At 46.7% G+C, this 25,641-nt stretch overlaps 1 protein-coding gene across 1 annotated transcript in view; it reads left to right on the forward strand.

Moving 5' to 3' along the window:
- The first annotated feature begins 5,188 nt into the window (after positions 1-5,188).
- The window catches only part of ALDH2 (aldehyde dehydrogenase 2 family member), a 36,781-nt gene continuing 16,328 nt past the window's right edge, over positions 5,189-25,641 (forward strand). Inside the window, exons 1-3 of the mRNA XM_003420311.3 lie at positions 5,189-5,329; positions 22,288-22,392; positions 25,079-25,219. Coding sequence (XP_003420359.1) covers positions 5,204-5,329; positions 22,288-22,392; positions 25,079-25,219 — 372 coding nt within the window. The 5' untranslated portion in view covers positions 5,189-5,203. The remainder of the gene's footprint in view (positions 5,330-22,287; positions 22,393-25,078; positions 25,220-25,641) is intronic.

Raw genomic sequence — 25,641 nt, forward strand, 5'->3', positions numbered from 1 at the left:
TATACTCCTGAAGTCATTCTATGAAGCCAACATAACCCTGATACCAAAGCTAGGCAATGACACAACAAAAAAAGAAAATTACAGACCAATCCCCCCCCATATCCCTCATGAATACAGACACAAAAATTCTCAGCAAAATTCTAGCCAATAGAATTCAACAGCATATATATAAAAAAAAAAAATCATGATCAAGTGGGATATGTACCAGGTATGAAAGGATGATTCAACATTAGAAAATCAATCAACATAATCCACCCCATAAATAAATGTAGGTAGCATAATCGAAAAAAAAAAAAAAATCTACCCGCACAAGTAAAAAGGAGCTTAAAAAGTACGGGCACAAAATTCAGAGAATTGAAATAAAAGGTGATGTAGCTTGGTCCAAATCTCATTGCTTGCACCTTCAGCAAACAACTGGCATTTCTGGTTGACCAGGTGTGGTCACTAATTATGCCCTCTGTTGAATGGAAATAAATATGTGGGTATGGGTGCCTGGTTGGGCGTGAACGTGTTTGGTTTGGTAATGATTGTGCCTGACCAGTTTTATTTGTGGAAGGCTTAACCTTTTGCCACCATTCCTACAAGGCTGGGCCTGTCTTCTCATTAGCGTGTCCTGGGAAAGGGAACAAAAGGGGATCCTAACACACGAAGGTTTTTTTTCCCCACAGCAGTATCACAAAATGATAGCACACGTGTGCTGATGCACCACTCTTGGTAAGATTCAGGGCTGGATTTCCATGGGATCAAGACCACTCCTGAGAGCCCATAGCTGCCAAAGCCCTACCATTAGGGTTCCCCATCTCTGCAGGGGGCTTTCACCCTTTCCGGTCCTCCCCCTCCTCCCCACCCCCGTTCTCCCTAGCAGTGACTTGTGGTCTTGTTATCCATAAGCTGCCTGCATGCCCCCAAGCCCTGATTGCAGATGCTGGTAGATCATTTCAGGATAATCCTTCAGGGGCTGAAAGAAGGCGATGGAATTCCAGGCAACTTGCCCTGCGGGGCCCCTTTAAGAGGCCCCTTCCAGACTGCAGCTGGGTGTGACCTGGAAGAGCGGACTCCAGAGTTCTCCACCAAACAGCCCTACCTGCAGTCCCCAGTGGGTGCCTCGGGATGGTCTCATCTGTCAACACTGGGCTTCTGAGTTCCCCAGGGGTGCCTCGGGAATGCCAGGGCCATGTCAGTGCTTGCCTGTCTGCAGTCACTGAGCAAGATTTGGGGTGAGCCCCTGCCACAGCATTGGCTGGGCATCGCCAAGGCACATCTCGGGGGGTTGTTGACATAGTGCCCTCCGTACTACCAGATATGAGAGTTCTCCCCTCGGTCAAACCCTCCAACATCTGTGAGCAGACAAATGTGGGAGTCCCAGGCGCCAACATCCTGGGCGAAGACCTAAGGGCTAATTCCTTCAGCAAGAATCCTGGGAGCAGAGTTTCATCAGGTTGACTGAGCAGAGGAGCGGCTTGAGGGAATTTTTTCTATCACATCAGAGATGGATACACGGAGGTTAAGAGCTTCAGACTGGATTCAAGCAGCCTGGGTTTGAATTCCAGCTCCATTACAGACTAGCTGGGTGAGATTGGGCAAGCGATTTCACAACTCAGAGACTAGGTTTTCTTATTTGGGCAACGGAGACAATAGCACTCACCTTTCAGGATTGTTTGAGGATTGAACAAGATGACGCGTGTAGTAAGCCCTCAGTACAGGCAACTTATTCGTATGTGGCTGGAGTCGGAAGGGGGTCGGCTAAAGAGGAGGAGGCTGTGCTGAAGTCGGCATACAGGTCCATAGGGGCTTATGAGGGTCAAGCACCAGCTTGAGCCAGCTCAGACTACAACAGTTCTCAAACTTTACTGTGCCAAGGAAGCACCTGGAAATCTGGTTTAAAGTGCAGAGTCGACTGCAGCAGGTCTGCCTTTCCAGCACGCTCCCAGGTGAGGCCCATGCTACTTGTTTGGGGGCCACACTTTGAGGGGGAGGAGAATGGCTAGCCTCTGCTGGCCTGATCACCTGGGAGTGAGGAAACACCACCTGGATATAATGATAATAGCTACTAGATAGGTAGGTAGGTAAGTAGATAGGTAGGTAGATGATAGATGGAGAGATAGGTAGCTGTTATCGAGCCAGCTCAAACTCACGGTGACCTTACGTACAACAGAACAAAATGCTGTGTCATTCTTATGATTGCTGGCACATTCGAGCCTATCATTGCATCTATTGTGCCATTCTAGCTCACTGAGCCTCTCCCTTGCCCTTGCTGGCTCTCTACTTCACCAAACATAATTTCCTTCTCCAGTGATTGATCCCTCCTGATTATGTGTCCTAAGGAAGTAAGTCGGACAACATTCTGTTGTGATCCATAGGTTTTCAATGGCTAATTTTCAGAAGAGGCTTGCTAGGCCTTTCTTTCTAGTCTTACTCTAGAAGCTCTGGGGAAACCTGTTCACCATGGGTGACCCTGCAGGTATTTGAAATACCAGTGGCATAGCTTCCAGTATCATAGCAACACACAAGCCACCACAGTAGGACAAACTGAGAGACAGCTGGTGGAATAGCTACTAGGCATTTAGTAGCCAAGAACTACACATATATTATTTTGAATCCTTACAATTGGCAGATACTTTTTTTCTTCCCATTTTAGAGATGAGGAGACTGAGGTGCAAAGAGATTACATAACTTGCATAAGATCCCACATTAGCCAGTCACTTCAAACCTAAATTCTAAAGACTCTGGGGCTCTTTCCACTCTGAGGCATGGCACTTTTAGGCTCTCTAAGGGCCGGGGAGCCCTGGAGGCACAGTGGTTAAGCTCTCGGTTGCGAACTGAAAGGTCAATAGTTCAGAAGTTCGAACCCACCGTCTGTTCTGCAGGAGCGAGATGTGGCAGTCCACTTCTGTGAAGATTACAGCCTGGGAAACCCTATGGGGCAGTTCTACTGTCATAAAGGTCGCTGTGAGTCAGAATCAACCTGAAGGCAATGCTTTTTTTTTGTTTTGTTTAAAGGGGCTTCCAGAGAGGTAGGCTGGCTGCCTCAGCTGGAAAAGGTGGAGGAGGAAAAAGAAGCCCCACCTAGCCAAGGACAGCATGCCCTGCCCTGAAGAAAATTATGTGAATTTCTCCTGGTAATTCTATTTCAAAAGCTAGCTTATCTTGGCAGTGCCTCCTAACTGCCTCTGAAGGGTCAGGCCTGCGTGGGTGTTTGCTTGTGGGCTGGGCTGCATGTGTGGGGCCTGGTGAGCCAGCTGTGTGTTGAAGTTTCTGTGTGTGTGCAAATAAGGAGGGAAGCTGGGCACAGGGCTGTACCACATCATTCCTTCTGTTAGGGAGCACGTCTTCCTGTTGAAATGTTGCTTTGAGTTTCCCCACCTACCATCCACTGTTCGCAAAGGAAAAGGAAAAAAAAAAAAAAGCTGAAGTTAGATAGAGCTGGTGTTCCAGAACCTGACTAAACAACGAGACCTCATCTGGCTTCTCAGCACTCAGTGACCCTGAAGGAGACTTCAGTTACCATCTTTTTAGCAAGCAGGTGGAGCTGGATTTTTTCCAACCTGAAAACACACAACTGGACCCTAACGACGTGATGTTCTAGAGTATTTGAAAGAGAAGAACTTGTCTGCTAAAAGGAAGTGAAGTGACTATTTCTTGCTTAACACAGGGTGCTTCTCCCAAAGATCTCAGCACTTATTTATGTGAAAAGGCTCACATCCCTCCCTGATGCAGCACACTCAGAAGTGATTTTTTGGGTTATTTTCTCTGCTTGCCTCGCCCCCCTGGCCTCTAAGAATATGTTGCTTTTGCCAGCTCTGTAGCTGGCAAGGAGTCCAGAGATGGGACAACGGCCTTGGCTTCCGGGACACTCACTGCCTGGATGCACCCCTTTCCTCCCTTCTCTGCTGACAAAACAGGCGCATCTTGGCCACAGTGCGGCTCCTCCCCCGGGCTCCTTCACCTTCTCCTTGGGCTTTTGCTGAGATTCCTCTGGTTGACACATTTGACCCTATGGCCATCTCTCTCCCTAGCCAGTGCCCTCTACTCTTCCCTGCATCCCCAGCGCCCAGATCTGGGGTGTTCGTGGAATAAAACCATTTGCAAAATCCTTATTCTACTCCTGTCCTCCTGTAGTCTGCTTCTCCATTGACCGTGGAACAAATCAGAGTTTAAGAACACAAATCAAGCAAGTTATCCATCCCAAACTCCTCACCAATGCCTCTAACCCCCTGCCCAGCACTCTCCCTGGCCTCCTATGAGATTCCAATCTTGCCATCTCTGTAACACAGGCCAGGCTGGTCCCATCTCATGCCCTGTGCACTAGCTGGTCCCTCCCCCGGAATGCTCTTCCTTCCATTAAAAAAAATTTCTTTTAAATTATATTTTTGGGGGAAGTGTACACAGCAAAACAACTTTTACACATATTGTTCAGTGATATTGGTTATTCTTCACACTGTGTCAACATTGTCCTTACATCCTGACCAGCTCCTTCTCATCATCCAAGTCTCACACTTCACTTCCTGACTTAGTGTTGGCGAAGAATATTAAAAATACTATGGACTACCACAAGAATGAACAAATCTGTCTTGGAAGGAGTACAGCCAGAATGCTTCTTACAGCGAGGATGACCAGAGTTCGTCTTACGTTCTTTGGACATGTTATCAGGAGGGACCAGTAGCTGAAGAAAGACATCCTGCTTGATAAAGTAGAGCGTCAGCGAAAAAGAGGAAGACCCTCAACGAGATGGATTGACACTGTGGCTCCAACAATGGGCTGAAGCATAGCAATGACTGTGAGGATGTCTCTTCCACTAGAGTGTAAGTCCCGGAAGTCAGGGCCAGGGTTGCTCTTGTTGAAGCCTGCACTCCTGGCACGCATTAGGTTTTCAACCTATGCCTGCTGAGTTCTTGAGGTCCGGTTAGTCCACTTACCCGGTTCTACACGTGGGGGTCAGCAGCGAGGCGCGATAGGGAAGGGAGGGACCCGGCGAGAACTGCGCCCCTCCAGCCCCCGCCTCCGTGGGTACCCCAACCCCCTCCCTTACCCCACTCCCATTGGCCGGCCGGCCTCGGGGCGGGTGGGGGATGGCAGACCCGCCCCGCGTCCCGCCCCGCGCCTGCCCATTGGCGGCAGGCAGGGGGCGTGGAGAGGTCGCGGGCCGAATGGCCCCCAAGTAGTGGCCGCTGCAGACCCGCCGGCACTCAGCTACCGCCGCAGCATGTTGCGCTCAGCCGCGCTGGCCGCCGCCAGCCTCGGGCCCCGCCTGGGCCGCCGCCTCCTGTCCTCCGCCGCCACCCAGGCCGTGCCGGCGCCCAACCCGCAGCCCGAGGTCTTCTACAACAAGGTGAGCCGACCGCCGCCGGATCCAGCCCGACCACGCTTTGTTCTTCCCGCCGAGGATCCGCAGGCTGCTGGGTGGACGGAAGCCCCGGTCCGTCGGGAGCCGGACCCCGGGACGTACCCGGCGATTTTGCCAGGCCCGTTACCCGCTTTGGGTCCGAGTTTATCCACTTGGGGCTCAAGGGGTTTACTGTGCTTGATCTTTACGCACACCTCCCCTTCCCGCGAGCATCTTGGCCCCTTTACAGTCCACGTTCCATTATCTAGCTGTGACTTGGGCCGCTTACTGGTTTTGTCCAGCCGTGGTCGTCGTCCAGCGCCAGGTCTCGTCGGGGTCCGTCCTCAGCCTTCGGGCCTCTTAGTCGCGCCGTGTCTGCAGCATCACCCACACAGACATGCATGTCTTTGTCCCTCTTTACAGAAACTTTAAGGTGTTCTCCTTAGTCATCTCTTTTAGCCTTTGGCTCATGACCTCGTTCAGCCAAGTTCAAAGGGAAAGGCAAGCTCGGGAGGGTAGGCGGGGTAATTTTCAGCTAAGGTCTGCAGTTTGCTAGGCGAGGCCAAGGCCACTCTGCGCTGGTGGCGGCTTTCCCCTCTGGGATCGGCAAGGGTGGGGTCTTAGCCTCGGGAGCGCCATCCCTAAACGGTGTCCAATGTCTGTGTGGCTTCCAGGGAGCTAGCCTTTCTTTGAACAAACCAAGGAGGGCCTTTCCAGATAAAAATCCATCCACAGGGGCAGATTTCTTGCCAGTCCTGGACTCTGGAACATTTTCTCTTTCAAGCTTTGGATTTGAGTGAAGTGCTGGAAGTCGCAGAGAGGAAACTGGCTATGAAAAAGTTTTGTTTGTGGAAAAAGTGTGTTGCACTTTTGAGCTTCAGTTTTTTCATCTGTAAAACGGGAAGGGGGGGTGGGTAATATACACATCTACCTCGGAGGGAGAAAGACCTGGCCACCTGCTCCCAGCCTAGGAAACTTTATGGGGCAGTTCTGCATTGTCACATGGGGTGGCTATGAGTCGGAATCAACTCAACACACGACCACCACCACAACAGAGCTGGCCCCTAGCTGGCGGCCTTCTACAGTGGAGTTGCTTCTCTGGCCCAGAGCTTGACTGCAAGTCTGCATATAGATGATGGGGTTAAGGCACAGCCGTGTGATTTTCAAGACGGTCATTTATGGAGGGATAAAATCGAAAGATAAAATATCTTTTGCATAACACAGGCCAAAAATGCCATGGCTGTTTCTCTCTTGCTATATGCTGCTTAACCAAGGAGTTCATGCGTGGAAGCCTTGAACGTCAAAAAGAACAAGCAGAAATATCCTCCAGGGAAAGGCAGCTGTACCTTGTCATTAAGATCTGGTTCTTAGTGCTCACATGGAGGTGAGGACGTGGAGTGCACACAAGCCCTGTAGATAACTGTTCTCCGGATTTAATTCAGGAATGTAAGTTGGGGGAGCAGGTGAATTCTCCCTACAGCTGCTTTTTTTTTTTTTTTACCAGAGTTTTTAAAATCATGTAACACAAGCTTATCATGTAAAGCTGCAGAGAGTTCTTTTGTAAAGCTGCCCAGTACCCCACTGCACTCCCTCCAAGAGCCCTGTTCACTGTGGCTGTGGGTCTTGCAGGCATTTCTTTGCATTTACAAGTTTGTGCAAGTGTGTGTGCACGCATGCCTGAGTATGTATATGAGGGAGAACACGCTCCAGATTTTTCTCATTTTGTATATCTCCTAAAAGGAAGTGACATGACTATTTCTTACTATTCTTACTATTTCTTACTCAAGCAGGGTGCTTGTCTTTTACATAAATGAGATCCCACCACTTACTACTCTAAAGCTCTGTCTCATAACCAATATATCTGGGTTATTTTTCTAAATCAGTACGTTCAGAGTTTATATATCCTTTTCAAGGGGTGCAAAGCATTCCACCCGATGGCAGCACCATGCTGGAACTGGCCCCACTTAAAGGCTCTTGGGTTGTTTCCAGTGTTCAGGTGTTGCAAACCAGCTTGAAAGTCGTATCAGAGGTGCTGGGTACAAACTAGATCATGTGCCTGGGCATCTCCCTGGGTCAGGAGCACCCTGCTCTTTTCAAGGATGGTGGTTATTGGTTCCTTGAAGTTTAATGGACTGTTCTGAGGGCAGCTTCCCAATAACGGCCTAAGCTTTGAAGCTGCTTCTGCTGGCACTGGGTTTTCTCACCCAAGGGCATTTGAGGAGGGAGGTTTATAGGCTCTTGAGGGGATTTCGTACCAGCTTGTTGACTTTTGCCTGGATAGGGGTGGGAGGCAATAGATCTGGTAAGTTGTCTTCTTCCCACCTTTATCTCCCAGCCCGAAAAGGTTGAATCGGACCTTTCTGGGGTCCAACTGCCTCTACTTGTCCTGGGTGGGGTCACGGGGTGGGGGAAACTTTTCGGCTTGGTTAGGAGGATCTTAGGACAAGTTCTCTTTCCCCTACTCACAAACAGGGACCTGAAGGGGGAGCTGAAGGCGGTCAGGCTTCTTGAAGAACAATGTTTCTCATCCTTGACAATTTCAGTGACACACCTCTGTGGCTGAAACTCATTTTCTTTTTTTCATTCCTTATTTCCTTTTGTTTTCTTCCCTAATTTGCAGAGTAATTAAAATCTGGAAAGACAACTCAAAGGAAAACCCAAGGGACGGTGGTCTCACCAAAGTAATTCCTCTGTATGGGGTGTGGCTAGTAATTCAGTCTTCAATATCACCAATCCATATTTGTCGATAATAATAATGAAGACGAGAATATTGCTAGACACCATTTCATGCTTTGGACTGAGACCGCCACTCACTAGCTGATGAAACTTGGGCAGGTTCATTCATTCAAAAGGCATGTACTGAGTACTCCCAGTAACAACGAACATAACAAAACAAGAATCCCTGCCCATGGGAAGGTGGCCTTCTAGAAGGTGGAGACAAAGAAATAGAAATGAAATGTACAGTGTGGCAATCTGCTTCATAAAGATTACAGCCTAGAAAACCCTATGGGGTCAGTTCTATTCTGTCACATGGAGTCGTTGTAAGTTGAAAATCAATCCAGTGGCACCTTACAACAACATGATAAAGCAGGGAAGGGGGTTGTGTACAGGGGTGGAGGGTGGTGTGATTACACGCAGTACCTCAGCTGCCGCATCTGTAAAATGGGCTTAAAATCCCATCTACTTCATAGGGTTGCTGTGAGGATGAAACAGGGTCCTCCTTGTACAGCATTTAGCAGGTGCTTGATTTATGGTTTCTGGTGCTTGCATATTTATTTCATGCGTAAATAAGAGCTAGGATGATAATAATGGTGTTGAGCTTACAGTATAGCAATGATATTAAAAACAGTTACCATCAAGTCAATTCTGACTCATGGTGACCCCATGTATGTCAGAGTAAAACTGTGCTCAGTAGGGTTTTGAATGACTAATATTTTGGAAATAGATCTCCAGGCCTGTCTTCCAAGGCACCTCTAAAACCCATTACCGTGCTGTTGATTCTGACTAATAGAGACCCTATAGGGGAGACTAACGGTAAAGTGTTTTTTTTTTTTTTTTTTAATAGGAGAGAATAAACCTGTCCCCCAGGGTTTCCAAGAGGGTGGACTCAAACCTGAAACCTTTTGGTTAGCAGCTGAGCGTGTTAACCATTTGTAGTACCCAGGGACTCTAAACTGGTTCTTTTGAGTCAATTTCTACTCATAGCGACCCTATAGGAGTAGAACTACCCCATAGGGTTTCCAAGGCTGCAAATCTTTACGGAAGCAGATTGCCACATCTTTCTCCTGTGGAGTGGCTGGTGGGTTTGAACCACTGACCTTTCAGTTAACAGCCAAGTGCTTAACCACTGCACCACCAGGGCTCCTATACCCAGGGACTCCAGTGGTAATGTAACTGTCTGATGTAGATGGTGGTGTATTTGTAATTTGTTTCCTGAAATGGTGAACTAGGTTGTGGTTAAGTTCAATGGGAGTTTGGGGTAAATTAAACTTGTATCTTTATTCCTAGCCTCTTGAGCACAACACTCAGGAACTAAAGAGAGAATTGAATAAAAGGGAATTTAAAAAGGATCTCCCTAAATAGAATTTTCTGATGATAATAGTAACATATCCTCAGTACAAAAGGGCAAGCATTGCAGAAGTCTGCAGGGTAGGAACTCCCTGGAAATTTGCAGAAACTCGAACAAATATTGCAATACAGTTTGCATCCACAGATACTAGGAAACAAGCCAGCTTGCCCTCAATAGGGAATAAAATGAACAAAATATTTCAGTTATCCAAACAAAAAACCCATTGCCATCAAGTCCATTCCGACTCATAGCAACCCTGTGAGACAGAGAAGGATTGTCCCATGTTTCCAAGGCTGTAATCTTTATGAGGAGCTCTGGTGGCCCAGTGCTTAAGAGCTACAGCTGCTAACCAAAAAGGTCGAAATTGAAATCCACCAGCTGCTTCTTGGACACCCTATGGGGCAGTTTTACTCTGTCCTATAGGGTTGCTATGAGATGGCAATGGGTTTTGTATCTTTATAAGTACTGACCGCCACATCTTTCTTCCGGTGAACAGGTGGTGGATTCATACCGTGACCTTTCAGTTAACAGCGGAGCACATAACCACAGGGCCACCCAGGCTCCTTCATTTCAGTTACAGAAAGGAATAATTCTATGTATGTAGCAGCTACCAGAAATTACCTGGGTTGTTTGAATAATGGATCTCAAAAACAAAGTTTCCAGAGGGGAAAATGTCCAGCACTCTGCACAATGTGAAACTAATTATGTAACACTTAAAACTAACCAAAAAAAAAAAAACCAAACCCATTGCCATCGAGTCAATTCTGACTCATAGCGACCGTATAGGACAGAGTAGAACTGCCCCATAGAGTTTCCAAGGAGTGCCCGGTGGATTCGAACTGCTGACCCTTTGGTTCGCAGCTGTAGCACTTAACCACTACGCCACCAGGGTTTCCCACTTAAAACTACACAAGACAAAACAGCATTGCATGTGGATAGACATAATCTTCACATAAAATGTATAAAACTGTGCTGGAAGGAAAACCTCCCTGTGGACTGCCTGGGCTGGGCGGCGGAGGGATTGTGCTCCTGGGTAGTGACTAATGGGGACTTTGGCTTTATTTAAAAGTCTTATCTTTTTTAAAAAAATAATTAACTGGTAAGCAAATTTAAAAACAGTCTTCTGATATCCCATCCCTACTAACAGTTGGTATACACAGACAACAAGGAATTGATTTTTCTCATTTTCCTTGGGAGAGTCAGCTGCAGGGCTGAGCAGTGGTTTGGAGTGGCTTCTGAACTGCCCTCACTGGGATCACTCCGGTTTTATTGTTTGTTGAGAAGGAATTTAAAGATCCGCTGCAGAAATCGGTTCAGGCAGCTCAGAGAATAGGACCTGATTCTTGGAATCCCAAAGACAAGGATTTTCACTGGGTTCCTTCCTGCTTCCTTCTGCTTCTAGCAATGGCTTGTTATGAGAACGTGAGTGGCAGGCATGCCGTACCTCCTGCCTGCCCAGGCTCTGTGGGTTGCTTATAATAACGTTTGAAGTCAAGTTGATCCCAGGATGTTTGTGTTACAGACATGCATAGTCCCTGATTGGATGAACATGGTTATTGATCACTATTATCTATCAGGGCCCTATGCTAAGGAGTTTGCCTACATTGTCACCTTATATCCATATCCTACCAACAACCCTGAGCCAAGTGTCCCATCTTAAAAAACAAAACCAAACCCATTGCTGTCCAGTCAATTTCAGCTCTTACAGGACAGAGTAGAACTGCCCCACCGGGTTTCCAAGGAGTAGCTGGTGGATTCGAATTGCCAAGCTTTTGGTTAGCAGCCGAACACTTAACCACGGTACCACCTGGGCTCCTGTCCCAGCTTATAGATGAGGAAAACTAAGGCCCAGGGAGGTCAAGGTCACATAAGGAGTGAGTATGAAACCAAGGTTTCAAACTCAACACTGTCCAACTGTACCCTTAGTCACGTGGCTTAGTGCTTTGTGGACAGATCCTATGGTCGGACAAGGAAGCGAATCATTAAAGCGCAATTGAATCGAATATTTGAAATCGGAGGGGAAGAGCTATGTTTGTTCACATTTGTATCTCAGCACCTAGCACCGAGCTTGGCAAATAATCACTGCTCAGTAAAATTTTTATTGAATATATGAATGGTTGCCATTTATGAAACTGTGTTTACAATTTTGCGCTCAGGTGTGAGAGAAAAGGTTGCTTACTGGAAACCCAATATTGCCACTCAAAAGGGCCCTCGTTGCAAAGCGTTTGAGGGTTAACATGAGCAGGGATATAGGGACACCCAGGGAGTTGCCGAAATTGGCCAGGGGAAGGCGTGCATACAAGATGGAGGTTGCCAAACCCCAGGCACATTGGCAAGTTGAAATCATGCCTGCTTGGCAAACAGTCCAAGGCAGAATCAACCCTTGAGTCTTAAAAGTGGTGAAAATCCAGGAATGCACAATGATAGGCCCTGTGGGGGCTGGGGTCAGGTGCCAGAATGTCTCCAGCAAGGCTGGAAAATATAACTGACTGCCCTTGGCCGTAAACCTGAACTAACTGCAAGGCTTTGAGAGAATTCTGTGAAGTGTGAGCATGTGCTACATTCTATATTGAAATTGTCTCCCTGGGAATCTTACGATGCAACAGACTGCATCTACTTTCTGTTGGGCAGAGTTACCAACAGTCAGCTAAAAAGCAAATGCCCAGACACACACAAATGCCAGCAGGAGTCACCCATGCGTTAGAAAGCCACAGCTTTGCTCATGTTTTTGGGAAAGTAAGGTGTTCTAGGGATGTGGATTTGAGGTAACAGATCCCTCATCCCTCCGTGCATCTAAGCTTGGTCTAAGATCTTTCCCGAACGTGCTCTGCCTTCTTAAATTGGGGCTACTAAACTGGGTTAAACATAATTTAACCTTTTAACAGGGTCCTTGAGCAGATTATGAATGTCCTTTGTCACCAGGGACTGAGTGTCATTCTGGCTGCCTCCCTGGGGTCCAGCCATCCTGCTCACAGCTCTGCTGTCCCTGCCCCAGCTTCTACACCACCCTACCCTGCCCCCAAGTTTCCGTTTGCAGTTACTAATCTGCTGGAGTCTGGAAAACAAGATAGCCAAGGCTTCATAGAACTGTATGTTTTTCTTTAATTCATCTAATCTAGTTTTTATACAGAAATCTGTCTGGAGTTTGCAAAGATGCTTGTATGTTCGCTGCAGCAGGACTGTTGGGAATGGTGAAAACTTGTGTGTTTGTAGAAAATGGTTAAATGAATCCTGGGCTGTCCATATTGAGAAGTGCTGTCTCTTTTACAATAACAAGGCTGTTTATAGCTGGAATGATGTCCAAGGCAAACTGTTAACTGAGAAAAGGAAGTTCTGAAATGGAAAGTCTGTCATCCCATCAAGGAACCCTGGTGGTGCAATTGGTTAAGCAACTGGCTGCTAACCAAAAGGTCAGTGATTCGAACCCATCAGCTGCTCCACGAGAGAAAAGACCTGGCAATCTGCTCCCTTAAAGATTAAAAAAAGAAAAAAAACCATTGCCATCGTTTCTGACTCGCAGCAACCCTATAGGACGGAGTAGAGCAGTTCCATATGGTTTCCAAGGCTGCAAATCTTTACAGAAGCAGATTGCCCCATCTTTCTCCTGTGGAGCCACTGATGCGTTCTAACCACTGAACTTTCAGTTAACAGCTGAGCACTTAACCACTGCTCCACCAGGGTTCCTATACCCAGGGACTCCAGCGGTGATAGAACTCTGTCTTACGTAGGTGCTGTTGTGTTTGTAATTTGTTTCCTGAAATGGCGAACTAGGTTGTGGTCAAGTTCAGTGGTAGTTTGGGGTCAATTAAACTTGTACCTTTATTCTTAGCCTCTTGACCACAACACTCAGGAACTAAAGAGAGGATTGAATAAAAGAGGATTTAAAAAAGGATCTCCCTAAATAAAATATTCTGATGATAATAGTAACACATCCTCTGTACAAAAAGGCAAGCATTGCAGAAGTCTGCAGGGTAGAAACTCCCTGGAAATTTGCAGAGACTTTAACAAATATCCATTGCAACATTGCTTGCATCAACAAAGATTAGGAAACAAGCCAGTTTGCCCTCAGTTGGGAGCAAAATCAACAAAATATTCCAGTTGTCCAAACCAAACACACACACACACACACACACACACACAAACTGAAACTGTTGCTATCAAGTCGATTCTGATACATAGCCACCCCACAGGACAGAGTACAACTGCCCCACCGGGTTTCCAAGGACCAGCTGGTGGATTCGAACGACTGACCTTTTGGTTAGCGGCCACCGAGCTCTTAACCACTGTCCCACCAGGGCTCCTCCTGGCACACAGCAAGTGCCAAATGGAGACCCTGCCTCCTCCCTCTTGCCAGCCCCAGCCCCTCCCCTCTCCCCTCACCTGCACCACTGCAGCCTCCCTGGTTCTTACACCTCCTTCTGTCCCCAAGCTCTTCCTTGCTGTGACCTCTCAGGTCTCCCTTAAATGGCGCCCCCCCCCCCCCAAGACCCCTCTGTCTGCTGGAGCCCATGAGTTTTGGCTTTTCACTTGGTAGGCTTGTTTGTTTCTCAGGTCTCCGCTCACTAGGTTGTTAGCTCCAGGGAACTGGGACTTTGCTGTTTTATCCACGATGCCCACAATGGCGAAGGCCCTCAGTTAAGCTTACTGAATGCATAGATGAATGCATCCAATTTTTACAAGACAGAGAATTATTTCTTAAAATGCACAGAAATAAGAGTAGTTTGATAGAAAAGCTCTAAACATTTGATAATTGTCCCGATTCAAAGCGTCACCTACCCGTCGCCAGCATCGGGAAACTGAAAAGGAAGTGAGCACGGAGGTGCCCACCCCCACCCAGGGTGACCTAGTTAGGCCTGTTACATAAGTCAAGCTTTGCATTTCAAGGCTGAGAGGTAAGAATTTGGCCTGGAGTCCCCCCTGGTGTTTATTCAAGAGAAGTTGCCATGAAACTCTCATCACTTCAAACAGAACTTGGCAGGGATCTAGGGCTCAGCTTAAGAATAGTTCCTAGTACCCCAGCTGCCCCTTGGCTAGGGCGGGGGGAGACCATGAAGGTCTGGCTCTAGGGGACGGGAAATGGGAAATCGAAATGGGAGGAAGGCTCCTAGTTCCTGGTGAGCAAACCCAGGCTTATTTTATCACGTGAGAGGATGGATTGTTCACCATTCAGCCTGCCTCTCCGTTTGAAAGCAAATCAGTTACCTGGAAGGGCACCAGAAAGCCAAACTCCTTGCTGTTGAGTCTATTCTGACTCATAGAGACCCTGCAGGACAGAGCAGAACTGCCCCATAGGGTTTCTAAGGCTGCCTCATCTTTCTCCGGAGGAGCAGCTAGTGAGTTCAAACCGCCAACCTTTCAGTTAGCAGCACTGTGCCACCAGGGCTCCTCCCCAGAAGAGCAGACCCCTGCAAATTCTGAGCTTTGAAAGGCAAATAGAGGCCTTTGAGTGATCTTTTCAGAGTCCTAGTCTAAGATCTTTGTGTCCAGGGAGAAAGGGGCAAGGCCAGGAGGGAGCTTAACCTGACAGGCCTGTGCCTCTGCTTCTTTTCCTGCTTTCTGATCTTTGTAAAATAATGAATGAAAACTGTGTCTCAGGACAAACTAATTTAGAATGCTGCTGTGCTGGGAACAAGACCGAAAGGTCATACAGATGCTGGCCCTTTCTCTAGAGAGTCTGTAACCTGGGAAAGATGGGGGGTCTGGAGTGGATAGTACTGAGTGCAGTGTGAGACCCGCTGGGTGTGAGGGCCTGGCTTAGGAGCTTTACATGCCGTGGTGCGTTCCATCCTCACACCAGCTCCCAGAGGCCTCATCCGCAGGGATGGATGAAGCACCTGCGAGGTGAAGAGATTGGCCCAGGTCACAGCTTGTGTGGGGTGCAGCTGGAATTTGGACTCTGGACACCACCCAGAATAAAGATGGGAAATCAGCATAGAAATGGAGTTTCGAAACTAAGAGCTCTAGCCTCTGTAAGGGCTGACCCAGATGGTGACTGGAAGCTGGAATTGGAGGAACAACTGGGCAAAGAGCACAGGCCTGGGAGGCCCAAAGGCCTGGGTTCAAGTCCTGCCTCTGCCACTTACTGCTGTGTGACCTTGAGTAGGTGGCTTGACCTCTCAATCATCCTCGGTGGATTGAAGAGTAAGAAGCTCCCCTTCTAGGTTTGCTGTTAGGGTTCAGTGGGAGTAATCTGCGAAACTAAAGCTCCTGGTACAGGGGCTGCCACGGAGTGAGCAGCTAGTAAATAATGGTTAGCTGTTTCCATGACACACAGGAGGCTGCGTGGACATCCTCTTGGTCAGTAGAGTAGTGCCGGGGCCTGCCCAGAGTAAACTTTCATACCCCAGAGCAGCCAAGCTGTCCCACCTGCTCAGCCTGTCTCCTGTCCCTGCTTTTGCTGGCACTCTCCCTCCTCAGATGCCTCACCTGTGAAGCCAGACTGATGGGGTGGGCAATGAAGGATGAAAGGGGTGGGTGGGAATGAGGCTGTCAGACAGGAGCCTGCACAGCAGGTGACAATGGGGACAGATGCTCAGCACATGGCTGTAGCCTGCTTGTGCCAGGCCCGCCACAGATGTTAACCAGTAATCCTCCTGGGAGTCCCAGGAGCTTCTCCTCCACATTCGTCAGGGAGCCAGGGTGGCTGGGAAATGGCAGCCAAAATTTGAACTTCTGCAACTCCACAACGGAAAGACAAACAATTAAAATATGAGCAAAGGGCATGCATAGACATTTCTCCAGAGAATATACAATCGCCAATAAGCACATGAAAAGATGCCCAACATCATTAGTCAGGAAAATGTGAATCAAAGGCACAATGAGATACCCCTAAGTGGCTATAATAAAACAACACAAGTAGCGTTGGTGAGGGTGTGGAGAAACTGGAACCCTTTTGCATTGCTGGTGGGAATGTAAAATGCTACCTCACCATGCAGTCTGGCGGTTCCTCAACAAGTTAAACATAAAATTACCATATGACCCAACAGTGTCACTCCTAAGTACATTCCCAAAACAATTGAAAGCAGAGACTCAAACAAACAAAGACTTGTATGCGAATGGCCATAGCAGCACTATTCATAACGGCCAAAAGGTGGAAACAACCCAACTATCCATCCATCGGCAGCTGAAGGGATAAACAAAACGTGGTACATAAATACAATGGAATATTATTCAGCCATAAAAAGGAATGACGTTCTGATACATTTTACAAGTGGATGAGCCTCAAAAATATTATGCCAAGTGAAAGAAGCCGGTCACAAAAGACTACGTATTGTAAGATTCCATTTATATGAAATGCCCAGAATAGGTGAATCCATAGAAAGCAGGTTAGTGGCTGCCAGGGGCTGGAGGGGAGGGGAGTGGGGACTGACTGCAGATGGGTCTGGGGTTTTTTGGGGGGTGATAAAAGCGTCTTGAAACTTGATAGAGACGGTAGATGCACAGCATGGAGAACGCGCTGCATGCCGTCGCACTGTTCACTTTAGAATGGCTCATTTTATGGTATGTGAGTTGCACCTCATTAAAAAAAATTTAAACTCAGGTTCTTCCAGCTTCTGAGCCTGAACCCCTTTTGCCATGCCCGTTACCCACCCCCCCTGACCCCCACTGTGAACACTATTGCTCCACCTCCCAGCCCTCCTGCAGGAAGAAATAAGGTGTCATTTCCCTAAAGATTAATGATCAACGAACTAATGTGAAATCACTCAAACATGGATTTCAAAACAATCTAGGTTAATGTTTACCCTCATTATTGTCTTATCAAATGCCCGGGGCCTCTTACTGGGGGAAATACTGAATTTGAGCCTGGTAATGGCAGCAGCCCTGTCACTGTCACATTGCATGCTTACCACGTGCTCAGTGTGATGCAAACATGGGTGCGTCTTCTCCCTGAACCCTTTCACCCTGCTCTCCGAGGAAGGTACTGTTGTTATCCCTGCCTTGGAGAGGTGAAGTGACACAAATGCATTGCTGCTGAGTCAATTCCAGCTCATAGCAACCCTACAGGACAGAACAGAACTGCCCTATAGGGTTTCCAAGGCTGTAATCTTTATGGGAGCAGGCCGCCACATCTTTCTCCTGCAGAGCGACTGTTGAGTTTGAACTGCTGACCTTTTGGTTAGCAGTCAAACGCCTTGGAGTGACACAACCAGGTGCAAAAAGAGCCTGGAGTCACCCAGATTCATGGCCACTGAGCTGTACCCCACCTCCCTGGGCTCTGCTGGCCCTGAACTCTTGGGTGTTGGCATGAACCGGGCTCCAGGCTTGGCTTGATGGCTTGGTCTTGTTTATGGTCACAGGCTCTGGCCAGAGTGACTGCAGATGACTCCCCAGGGTCTTAACCTAGGGCCAGGCCATATTGGGATGCTGAGGCTATGGAGCCTCCTTGAGAAAGGAAAGCAGAGTAAGCCTTGGACTGATGTCCTTGCCTGCACCTTGCCTGTTGGACTTTGCCAGGTGACATGGCAGGGAGCCCCTTCCTGAGATACCAGCTTTCCTAGCCTGAGGGAAACAAGTTCCTGGGAAATTTCTTCTCTGCGCTCCCCTGAGGCCATCACCAAGGTTCCTGAGGCAGAGAGAAAACTCAGCTCTTGGTAAGCAGCCTTTGGCAAGGACCATTTCTCAGAGTGAAGCCGCGCGCTCCCACCTCCCTGACATTGGCCTCTTTAAGTGAGCATAAAGGTTCACACACAGGGTGGCCTTGAGTCAGAACAGACTCGATGGCAACTAACAACAACAAAAAGTCTCTCCCAGATATGTCTGTTATTACTCAAAAGTAGCAATCACAGTGATTGCTAAGGAGACGGAGTCATGAGCCAGGAGCTGAACTGAGGGTTTCACAAGACCTGCCGTGTCTCTGATCCCATCTCCTATCACTTCCTTCCTGCTTCACCAGTAACTCTGGCTACCTTAGTTTTTCCTCAAATGCAACACACTTTTCCTGCCCCAGGGCCTTTGCACTTGCTATCCCTGCTGCCTAGACCACTTATCCTCTGTCACTTCTTTTTTTTTTTTAATAATTTTTATTGTGCTTTAAGTGAAAGTTTACAAATCAAGTCAGTCTCTCACACAAAAACCCATATACACCTTGCTACACACTCACAGTTACTCTACCCCTAATGAGACAGCCCGCTCTCTCCCTCCACTCTCTCTTTTCGTGTCCTTTTCGCCAGCTTCTAACCCCCTCCACCCTCTCATCTCCCCTCCAGGCAGGAGATGCCAACATAGTCTCAAGTGTCCACCTGATCCAAGAAGCTCACTCCTCACCAGTATCCCTCTCCAACCCATTGTCCAGTCCAATCCATGTCTGAAGAGTTGGCTTCGGGAATGGTTCCTGTCCTGGGGCAACATAAGGTCTGGGGGCCATGACCACCGGGGTCCTTCCAGTCTCAGTCAGACCATTAAGTCTGGTCTTATGAGAATTTGGGGTCTGCATCCCACTGCTCTCCTGCTCCCTCAGGGGTTGTCTGTTGTATTCCCTGTATTCCCTGTTGGTTGTAGCCAGGCACCATCTAGTTCTTCTGGTCTCAGGATGATGTAGTCGCTGGTTCACGTGGCCCTTTCTGTCTGTTGGGCTCGTAATCACCTTGTGTCCTTGTTGTTCTTCATTCTCCTTTGATCCAGGTGGGTTGAGACCAATTGATGCATCTTCGATGGCTGCTTGCTAGCATTTAAGACCCCAGGCGCCACTCTTCAAAGTGGGATGCAGAATGTTTTCTTAATAGATTTTATTATGCCAATTGACTTAGATGTCCCCTGAAACCATGGTCCCCAGACCCCTGCCCCTGCTACGCTGGCCTTCGAAGCATTCAGTTTATTCAGGAAACTTCTTTGCTTTTGGTTTGGTCCAATTTTGCTGACCTCCCTGTATTGTGTACTGTCTTTCCCTTCGCCTAAAGTAGTTCTTATCTACTGTCTAATTAGTGAATACCCCCTCCCACTTTCCCTCCCTCCCCCCTCTCGTAACCACAAAAGAATTTTTTCTTCTCAGTTTAAACTATTTCTCAAGTTCTTGTAACAGTGGTCTTATACAATATTTGTCCTTTTGCAACTGACTAATTTCACTCAGCATAATGCCTTCCAGGTTCCTCCATGTTATGAAATGTTTCAAAGATTCCTCACTGTTCTTTATGGATGCGTAGTATTCCATTGTGTGAATATACCATAATTTATTTATCCATTCATCTGTTGATGGGCATCTTGGTTGCTTCCATCTTTTTGCTATTGTAAACAGTGCTGCAATAAACATGGGTGTGCATATATCTGTTTGTGTAAAGGCTCTTATTTCTCTAGGATATATTCCAAGGAGTGGGATTGCTGGATCATATGGTAGTTCTATTTCTAGCTTTTTAAGGAAGCACCAAATCGATTTCCAAAGTGGTTGTACCATTTTACATTCCCACCAGCAGTGTAGGAGTGTTCCAATCTCTCCATAGCTTCTCCAACATTTATTATTTTGTGTTTTTTGGATTAATGCCAGCCTTGTTGGAGTGAGATGAAATCTCATTGTAGTTTTGATCTGCATTTCTCTAATGGCTAATGATCGTGAACATTTCCTCATATATCTGTTAGCTACCTGAATGTCTTCTTTAGTGAAGTGTCTATTCATATCTTCTGCCCATTTTTTAATTGGGTTATTTGTCTTTTTGCAGTTGAGTTTTTGCAGTATTATGTAGATTTTAGAGATCAGGCACTGATCAGAAATGTCATAGCTAAAAACTTTTTCCCAGTCTGTCGGGAGTGTTTTTACTCTTTTGGTGAAATCTTTGGATGAGCATAAGTGTTTGATTTTTAGGAGCTCCCAGTTATCTAGTTTTTCTTCTACATTCTTTATAATGTTTTCTATACTGTTTATGCCATGTATTAGGGCTCCTAACATTGCCCCTATTTTTTCTTCCATGATCTTTATCGTTTTAGATTTTATATTTAGGTCTTTGATCCATTTTGAGTTAGTTTTTGTGCATGGAGTGAGGTATGGGTCTTGTTTCATTTTTTTGCAGATGGATATCCAGTTATGCTAGCACCATTTGTTAAAAAGACTGTCTTTTTGAAAGGGACTGGACAGTAGGTAGGAGAGAGATGCTGATGAAGAGTGAGCTATTTATATCAGGTGGACACTTGAGACTGTTGGCATCTCCTGTCTGGAGGGGGGATGGGAGGATAGAGAGAGTTGGAAGCTGGCAAAATTGTCACGAAAGGAGAGACTGGAAGGGCTGACTCATTAGGGGGAGAGCAAGTGGGAGTACAGAGTAAGGTGTATATAAACTTATATGTGACAGTCTGACTTGATTTGTAAACGTTCACTTGAAGCTCAATAAAAGTTTAAAAAAAAAAAAAAAAGACTGTCTTTCCCCACTTAACTGTTGTGGGGCCTTTGTCAAATATCCACTGCTCATATGTGGATGGATTTATGTCTGGATTCTCAATTCTTTTCCATTGGTCCATGTATCTGTTGTACCAGTACCAGGCTGTTTTGACTACTGTGGCGTTAAAATAGGTTCTAAAATCAGGTAAAGTAAGGCCTCCCACTTTGTTCTTCTTTTTCAGTGATGCCTTATCTATCCGGGGCCTCTTTCCCTTCCACATGAAATTGGTGATTTGTTTCTCCATCTCATTAAAGAATGTCGTTGGGATTTGGATCAGAATTGCATTAAATGTATAGATCGCTTTTGGTAGAAAAGACATTTTTATAATGTTAAGTCTTCGTATGCACAAGCAAGGTATGTTCTTCCACTTATGTAAGTCTCTTTTGGTTTCTTGCAGAAGTGTACTGTAGTTTTCTTTGTATAAGCCTTTTATTCCTCTGTCACTTCTGGAGGCTGGTTCCTTCTCATCATTCAGGGCTTAAGTCCAGGGCTCAAGTCAAGCTCCTCAGGGAGGCCCTCCCTGACCATCCCAGCTCCCCTCACCCCCCAGCCCCTATCAATATCAGTCACTCTCTCTGTATCCTGTTTTTTCTCTGTTGCACTTACCATTATAATCTGAACTTGTTGTCAGTTACTTGTTTGCTTCTTTATTTTCATGAGAGCAGGGTGCTCACTGGTTTTGTTGTTCACTCTGTCCTCAGCCTCTAGCACAGAGCCGGGCACATAGCAGGTGTTCACTTTTGCTGAATGGATGAAAGAATAATCTACTTCAGTCCCCACAACAACCCCATGTAGTAGTGTGGTAAAGATGGTTACAAATTCTCTGCAACTCCTCCCAAGGAGAAGAGAAGGCACTTTCCCTACTCTAAGACTCTGGTCACTTCTTTCGGCCATGTGACTTCTGAAGCTAGGTCTTAGGAAGCCTTTCAGGCTCCACTGGGGTCTCTTGGAACACCCATCTGTAGAAGCCAGCTGCCACGTAAGAAGATGTCTGATTACCCTGAGACTGCCATGCAGTAAGGAAGCCCAAGTTAGCCACTTGGAGAGAGAGCGAGCTGCCTGCTAGCCCCATCTGAGGTTCCAGATATATAAGTGAAGAAATCATCCTGCCCGCCCAGCCATATGGAGCCTTCAGATGACTCCAGCCCCAGCTTCCCATAGACAGTAACCATCCTAGAGAGCCCAAGCGAGCATAGCCCAGCTGAGCCCAATCAACAGACACACCGAGAAATGATAATAATAAAACTTTGCATTAAGCCATTGAGTTTTGGAGTGGTTTGTTACACAGCTCTAGAAAATTGGATCAAGGCACCAAAAGGTCAAATGACTTAACCAAGGCCACTTGCCTGGAGTGGCAGAGTGGGCCCTCCAACTTGGCCTGTGCTTTTCAACCCTGGGCTACACTACTCTGAGGCTAATTCATATTTATTTTTTCTGGAGGTTTCTTTTTGGTTATTTTATTATTTTACATCTCTGGTGGTCAGTATTGTGTTGAGAGCTGATCCTGATAACTCTTTTCCTTCTCACTGTAGATCTTCATAGATAATGAATGGCACGATGCCGTCAGCAAGAAAACGTTCCCCACCATCAACCCATCCACTGGAGAGGTCATCTGTCAGGTAGCTGAAGGGGACAAGGTGAGAACCCCTTACTTACCTCGGGGTGGGGATGAGTGGGCTGAGGGATGGGCAAGGATGGCTTCTTTTTTTTTCAGTTGTGGTAAAAATTTTTTATGTGTATAATTCAGTAACATTAATTAGATTATGGTTGCATAGCCATCATCATTATGATAGTATCATTTTTTTTTTTTTTTATTAAGAAGAGAAAGAACTTTCAGTATTGAATAAGTATTAAACCGGAATGTGATGCATCACAGGCAATATTATTTATTTTATGTTGTTTTATGGTTGAAACTTTACCGTGTACGTGTATTACCAATTTAAAAACTTGGATACATGAATAAACAGACACTTTTCCCTGTAGAGAAAGGTACTAGATTATACCTGGGTTTGATAATTCATATAGTTTGTGGGCTTGTAGACTTGGGAGTGAATTTGGGGAACATCTAATCCAATCTCTGTTCTCCAGACCTGGAAGGTGAAAGTCAGAGAAGGTAAGTACACAGCTAGACTTCTAAGTACACAGCTAGACAGAAGTCATGGAAGAAGTCTTGTTGAGTAGAATTTGGGTCTCCTGGTAGTAAATCTTATTTGAATTATGCACAATCATGCTAATTAAAAAATTAGTTGTGTCGCTGGGCTAAATCAAAAGCTAAGAAGTTTCCTGAATACAGCCAAACACTTCGCGGGACAGAGTAGCAGGGGTGGGGGTCTGGAGACCGTGGTTTCAGGAGACATCTAGGTCAATTGACATAACAAAGTTTTGAAGAAAACGTTCTGCATTCCACTTTAGTGAGTGGCGTCTGGGGTCTTAAAACCTACCAAGCAGCCATTTAAGATGCATCAATTGGTCCCAACCCACCTGGAACAAAGGAGAATGAAGAACACCAAAGACACAAGGAAAATATGAACCCAAGAGACAGAAAGGTCCACATAAACCAGAGACTCCATTAGCCTGAGACCAGAAGAACTAGATGGTGCCTGGCTACCACCAATGACTGCCCTGACAGGGAACACAACAGAGAACCCCTGAGGGAGCAGGAGAAAATTGGGATGTAGAACTCAAATTCTAGTAAAAAGACCAGATTTAATGGTCTGACTGAGACTGGAGGGACCCCAGAAGACATGGCCCCCGGACTCTCTGTTAGCTGGAAACTAAAACCATTCCTGAAGCCAACTCTTCAGACAAAGATTAGACTGGATTATAAGATATTAAATGATACTCATGAAGTGTGTGCTTCTTAGCTCAAGTAGCTATATGGAACTAAATGGACAGCCCCTGTCCGATGCGAGATGAGAAGGCAGAAAAGGACAGGAGTTGGTTGAATGGACATGGGAAATACAGGGTGGAAAGGAGAAGTGTGCTGTCACATTATAGGGAGAAACAATTAGGGTCACATAACAATGTGTGTATAAACTTTTGTATTAGAAACTAACATGAACTGTAAACTTTCACTTAAAGCACAATAAAAATAAAGGAAAAAAATTTAACAAGCTATTTTAAAAAATTAGTTGTATCTCATACTCTTAGTAAAAGTTTTTTTTTTTTTAATAGAAAAGGCGTTAAAAATAATTCAAGAATGCCTCCTACCCTCTGTTAAAAGACAGTGCTCAGCATTCATGCAGAAGAATTTTCTTCCCTTGTTAAAAGCAGGAAACCCTGGTGGCACAGTGGTTAAGTGCTATGGCTACTAACCAAGAGGCTGGCAGTTTGAATTCACCAGCCACTCCTTGGAAACTCCATGGGGCAGTTCTACTCTGTCCTATAGGGTTGCTATGAGTTGGAATCGACTCAATGGCAACGTTTTTTTTGTTGTTGTTGTTAAAAGTAAATTTGACCATTTTTAGGTTTATGGGGTAGTCTGATGGTGTGTCTAACATTAATGAAAGCTGTGCTTCTTGCCTGCTAACGTGCATCTCCTGGTGGTGCAATGGTTAAGAACTCAGCAGTTCAAATCCACCAGCTGGCTCCTCGGGAACCCTATGCGGCAGTTCTACTCTGTCCTGTAGGGTTGCTATGAGTCAGAATCGACTCAACGGCAACAGGTTTGGTTTGGTTTTTATATGAAAAATGGAGCTCTGATGGTGGAGTGATTAAGAGCTTGGCTGTTAACCAAAAGGTCGGCAGTTTGAATCCACCAGCTGCTCCTTGGAAACCCTATAGGACAGTTCTAACCTGTGCTATGAGTTGGAATCTATTTGACAGCAATGCATTTTGGTGTATGAAAAATGCTAGTTGTGTGTATTTTACTGATTCCACAAGGAGAGAAAGATTGTTAAACCTGCATTTGTTGGAAAATGCCAGCTGTCATAGAAAGAATGGCTAATCCTGCTGGACTTCTTTCTTGGGAAGAGGAAAAATGGTCAGATTCCAAGAAGTGACCCTGAGGGTCTCTGTCTCCAAGGCTCTTTGGGGGATTTGGAAATGAAAACACAGAAATAGAAATGATTAGGATTCTCGTTCCCACCATGACACTGGAAAGGAGAGGAAGGTTGTATTATTCAGTCTTGTTGCTGAAGCCTGAGCTTGCCAAGCAGGACCCTTCAGGACTCGGAGGGACTGGTTGGGGCGGGTCTTCTGAGAGAGCACAAGTGGTTACTGTGTGGCCTGAGGCCTCAGGGGGTGTGTTTGGTGTGGGCTGGTTGGCACTTGGAAGCAGTTATGGAAGAGAAGGCCTGAAATGCCTCCACGGGTATTTTCCAGGATGACGTGGATAGGGCAGTGAAGGCTGCCCAGGCCGCGTTCCAGCTGGGCTCACCCTGGCGCCGTATGGATGCATCCGATAGGGGCCGCCTGCTGTACCGCCTGGCCGATCTGATTGAGCGAGACCGGACCTACCTGGCGGTGAGTCCTTGGTCTTCTCCTCTCAAGTAACAATTAGCTCCAGGCATCCTGTGAGCCACCAGGAACTACACTGCTGACCAGTAACTGATCAGCAGGGCAGAGAGTGGATACCTTTGGATTATGCCCTGCATTCAATCAGAAAAGCCTCCCACTGTCTCCTTTGCTGCTGTGGGGTTTGGCTAAGAAAGGAGACTAGAGGGAGGGAGGGGAGCCATGTTGGAGGGCCTTCCCGAGAGAGACCCCATGGATGGACACCTCTCCTTGTACCCCTCTGTGTGCTGCCCCCTTCTCCCTGGCTGCTAGAATGCAGAGGAATCCAAGAGGTAAACAATACCCTGCCCTTTTCCTGATCCATTCTGCACACAGCAGCCAGAGTGAACCTTCTAGAAGGCAACTTATACCATGGCAGTCCACTCCTAAGC

The sequence above is a fragment of the Loxodonta africana genome, chromosome 19 (assembly GCF_030014295.1).
Source record: "Loxodonta africana isolate mLoxAfr1 chromosome 19, mLoxAfr1.hap2, whole genome shotgun sequence".
Taxonomy (NCBI): domain Eukaryota; kingdom Metazoa; phylum Chordata; class Mammalia; order Proboscidea; family Elephantidae; genus Loxodonta; species Loxodonta africana.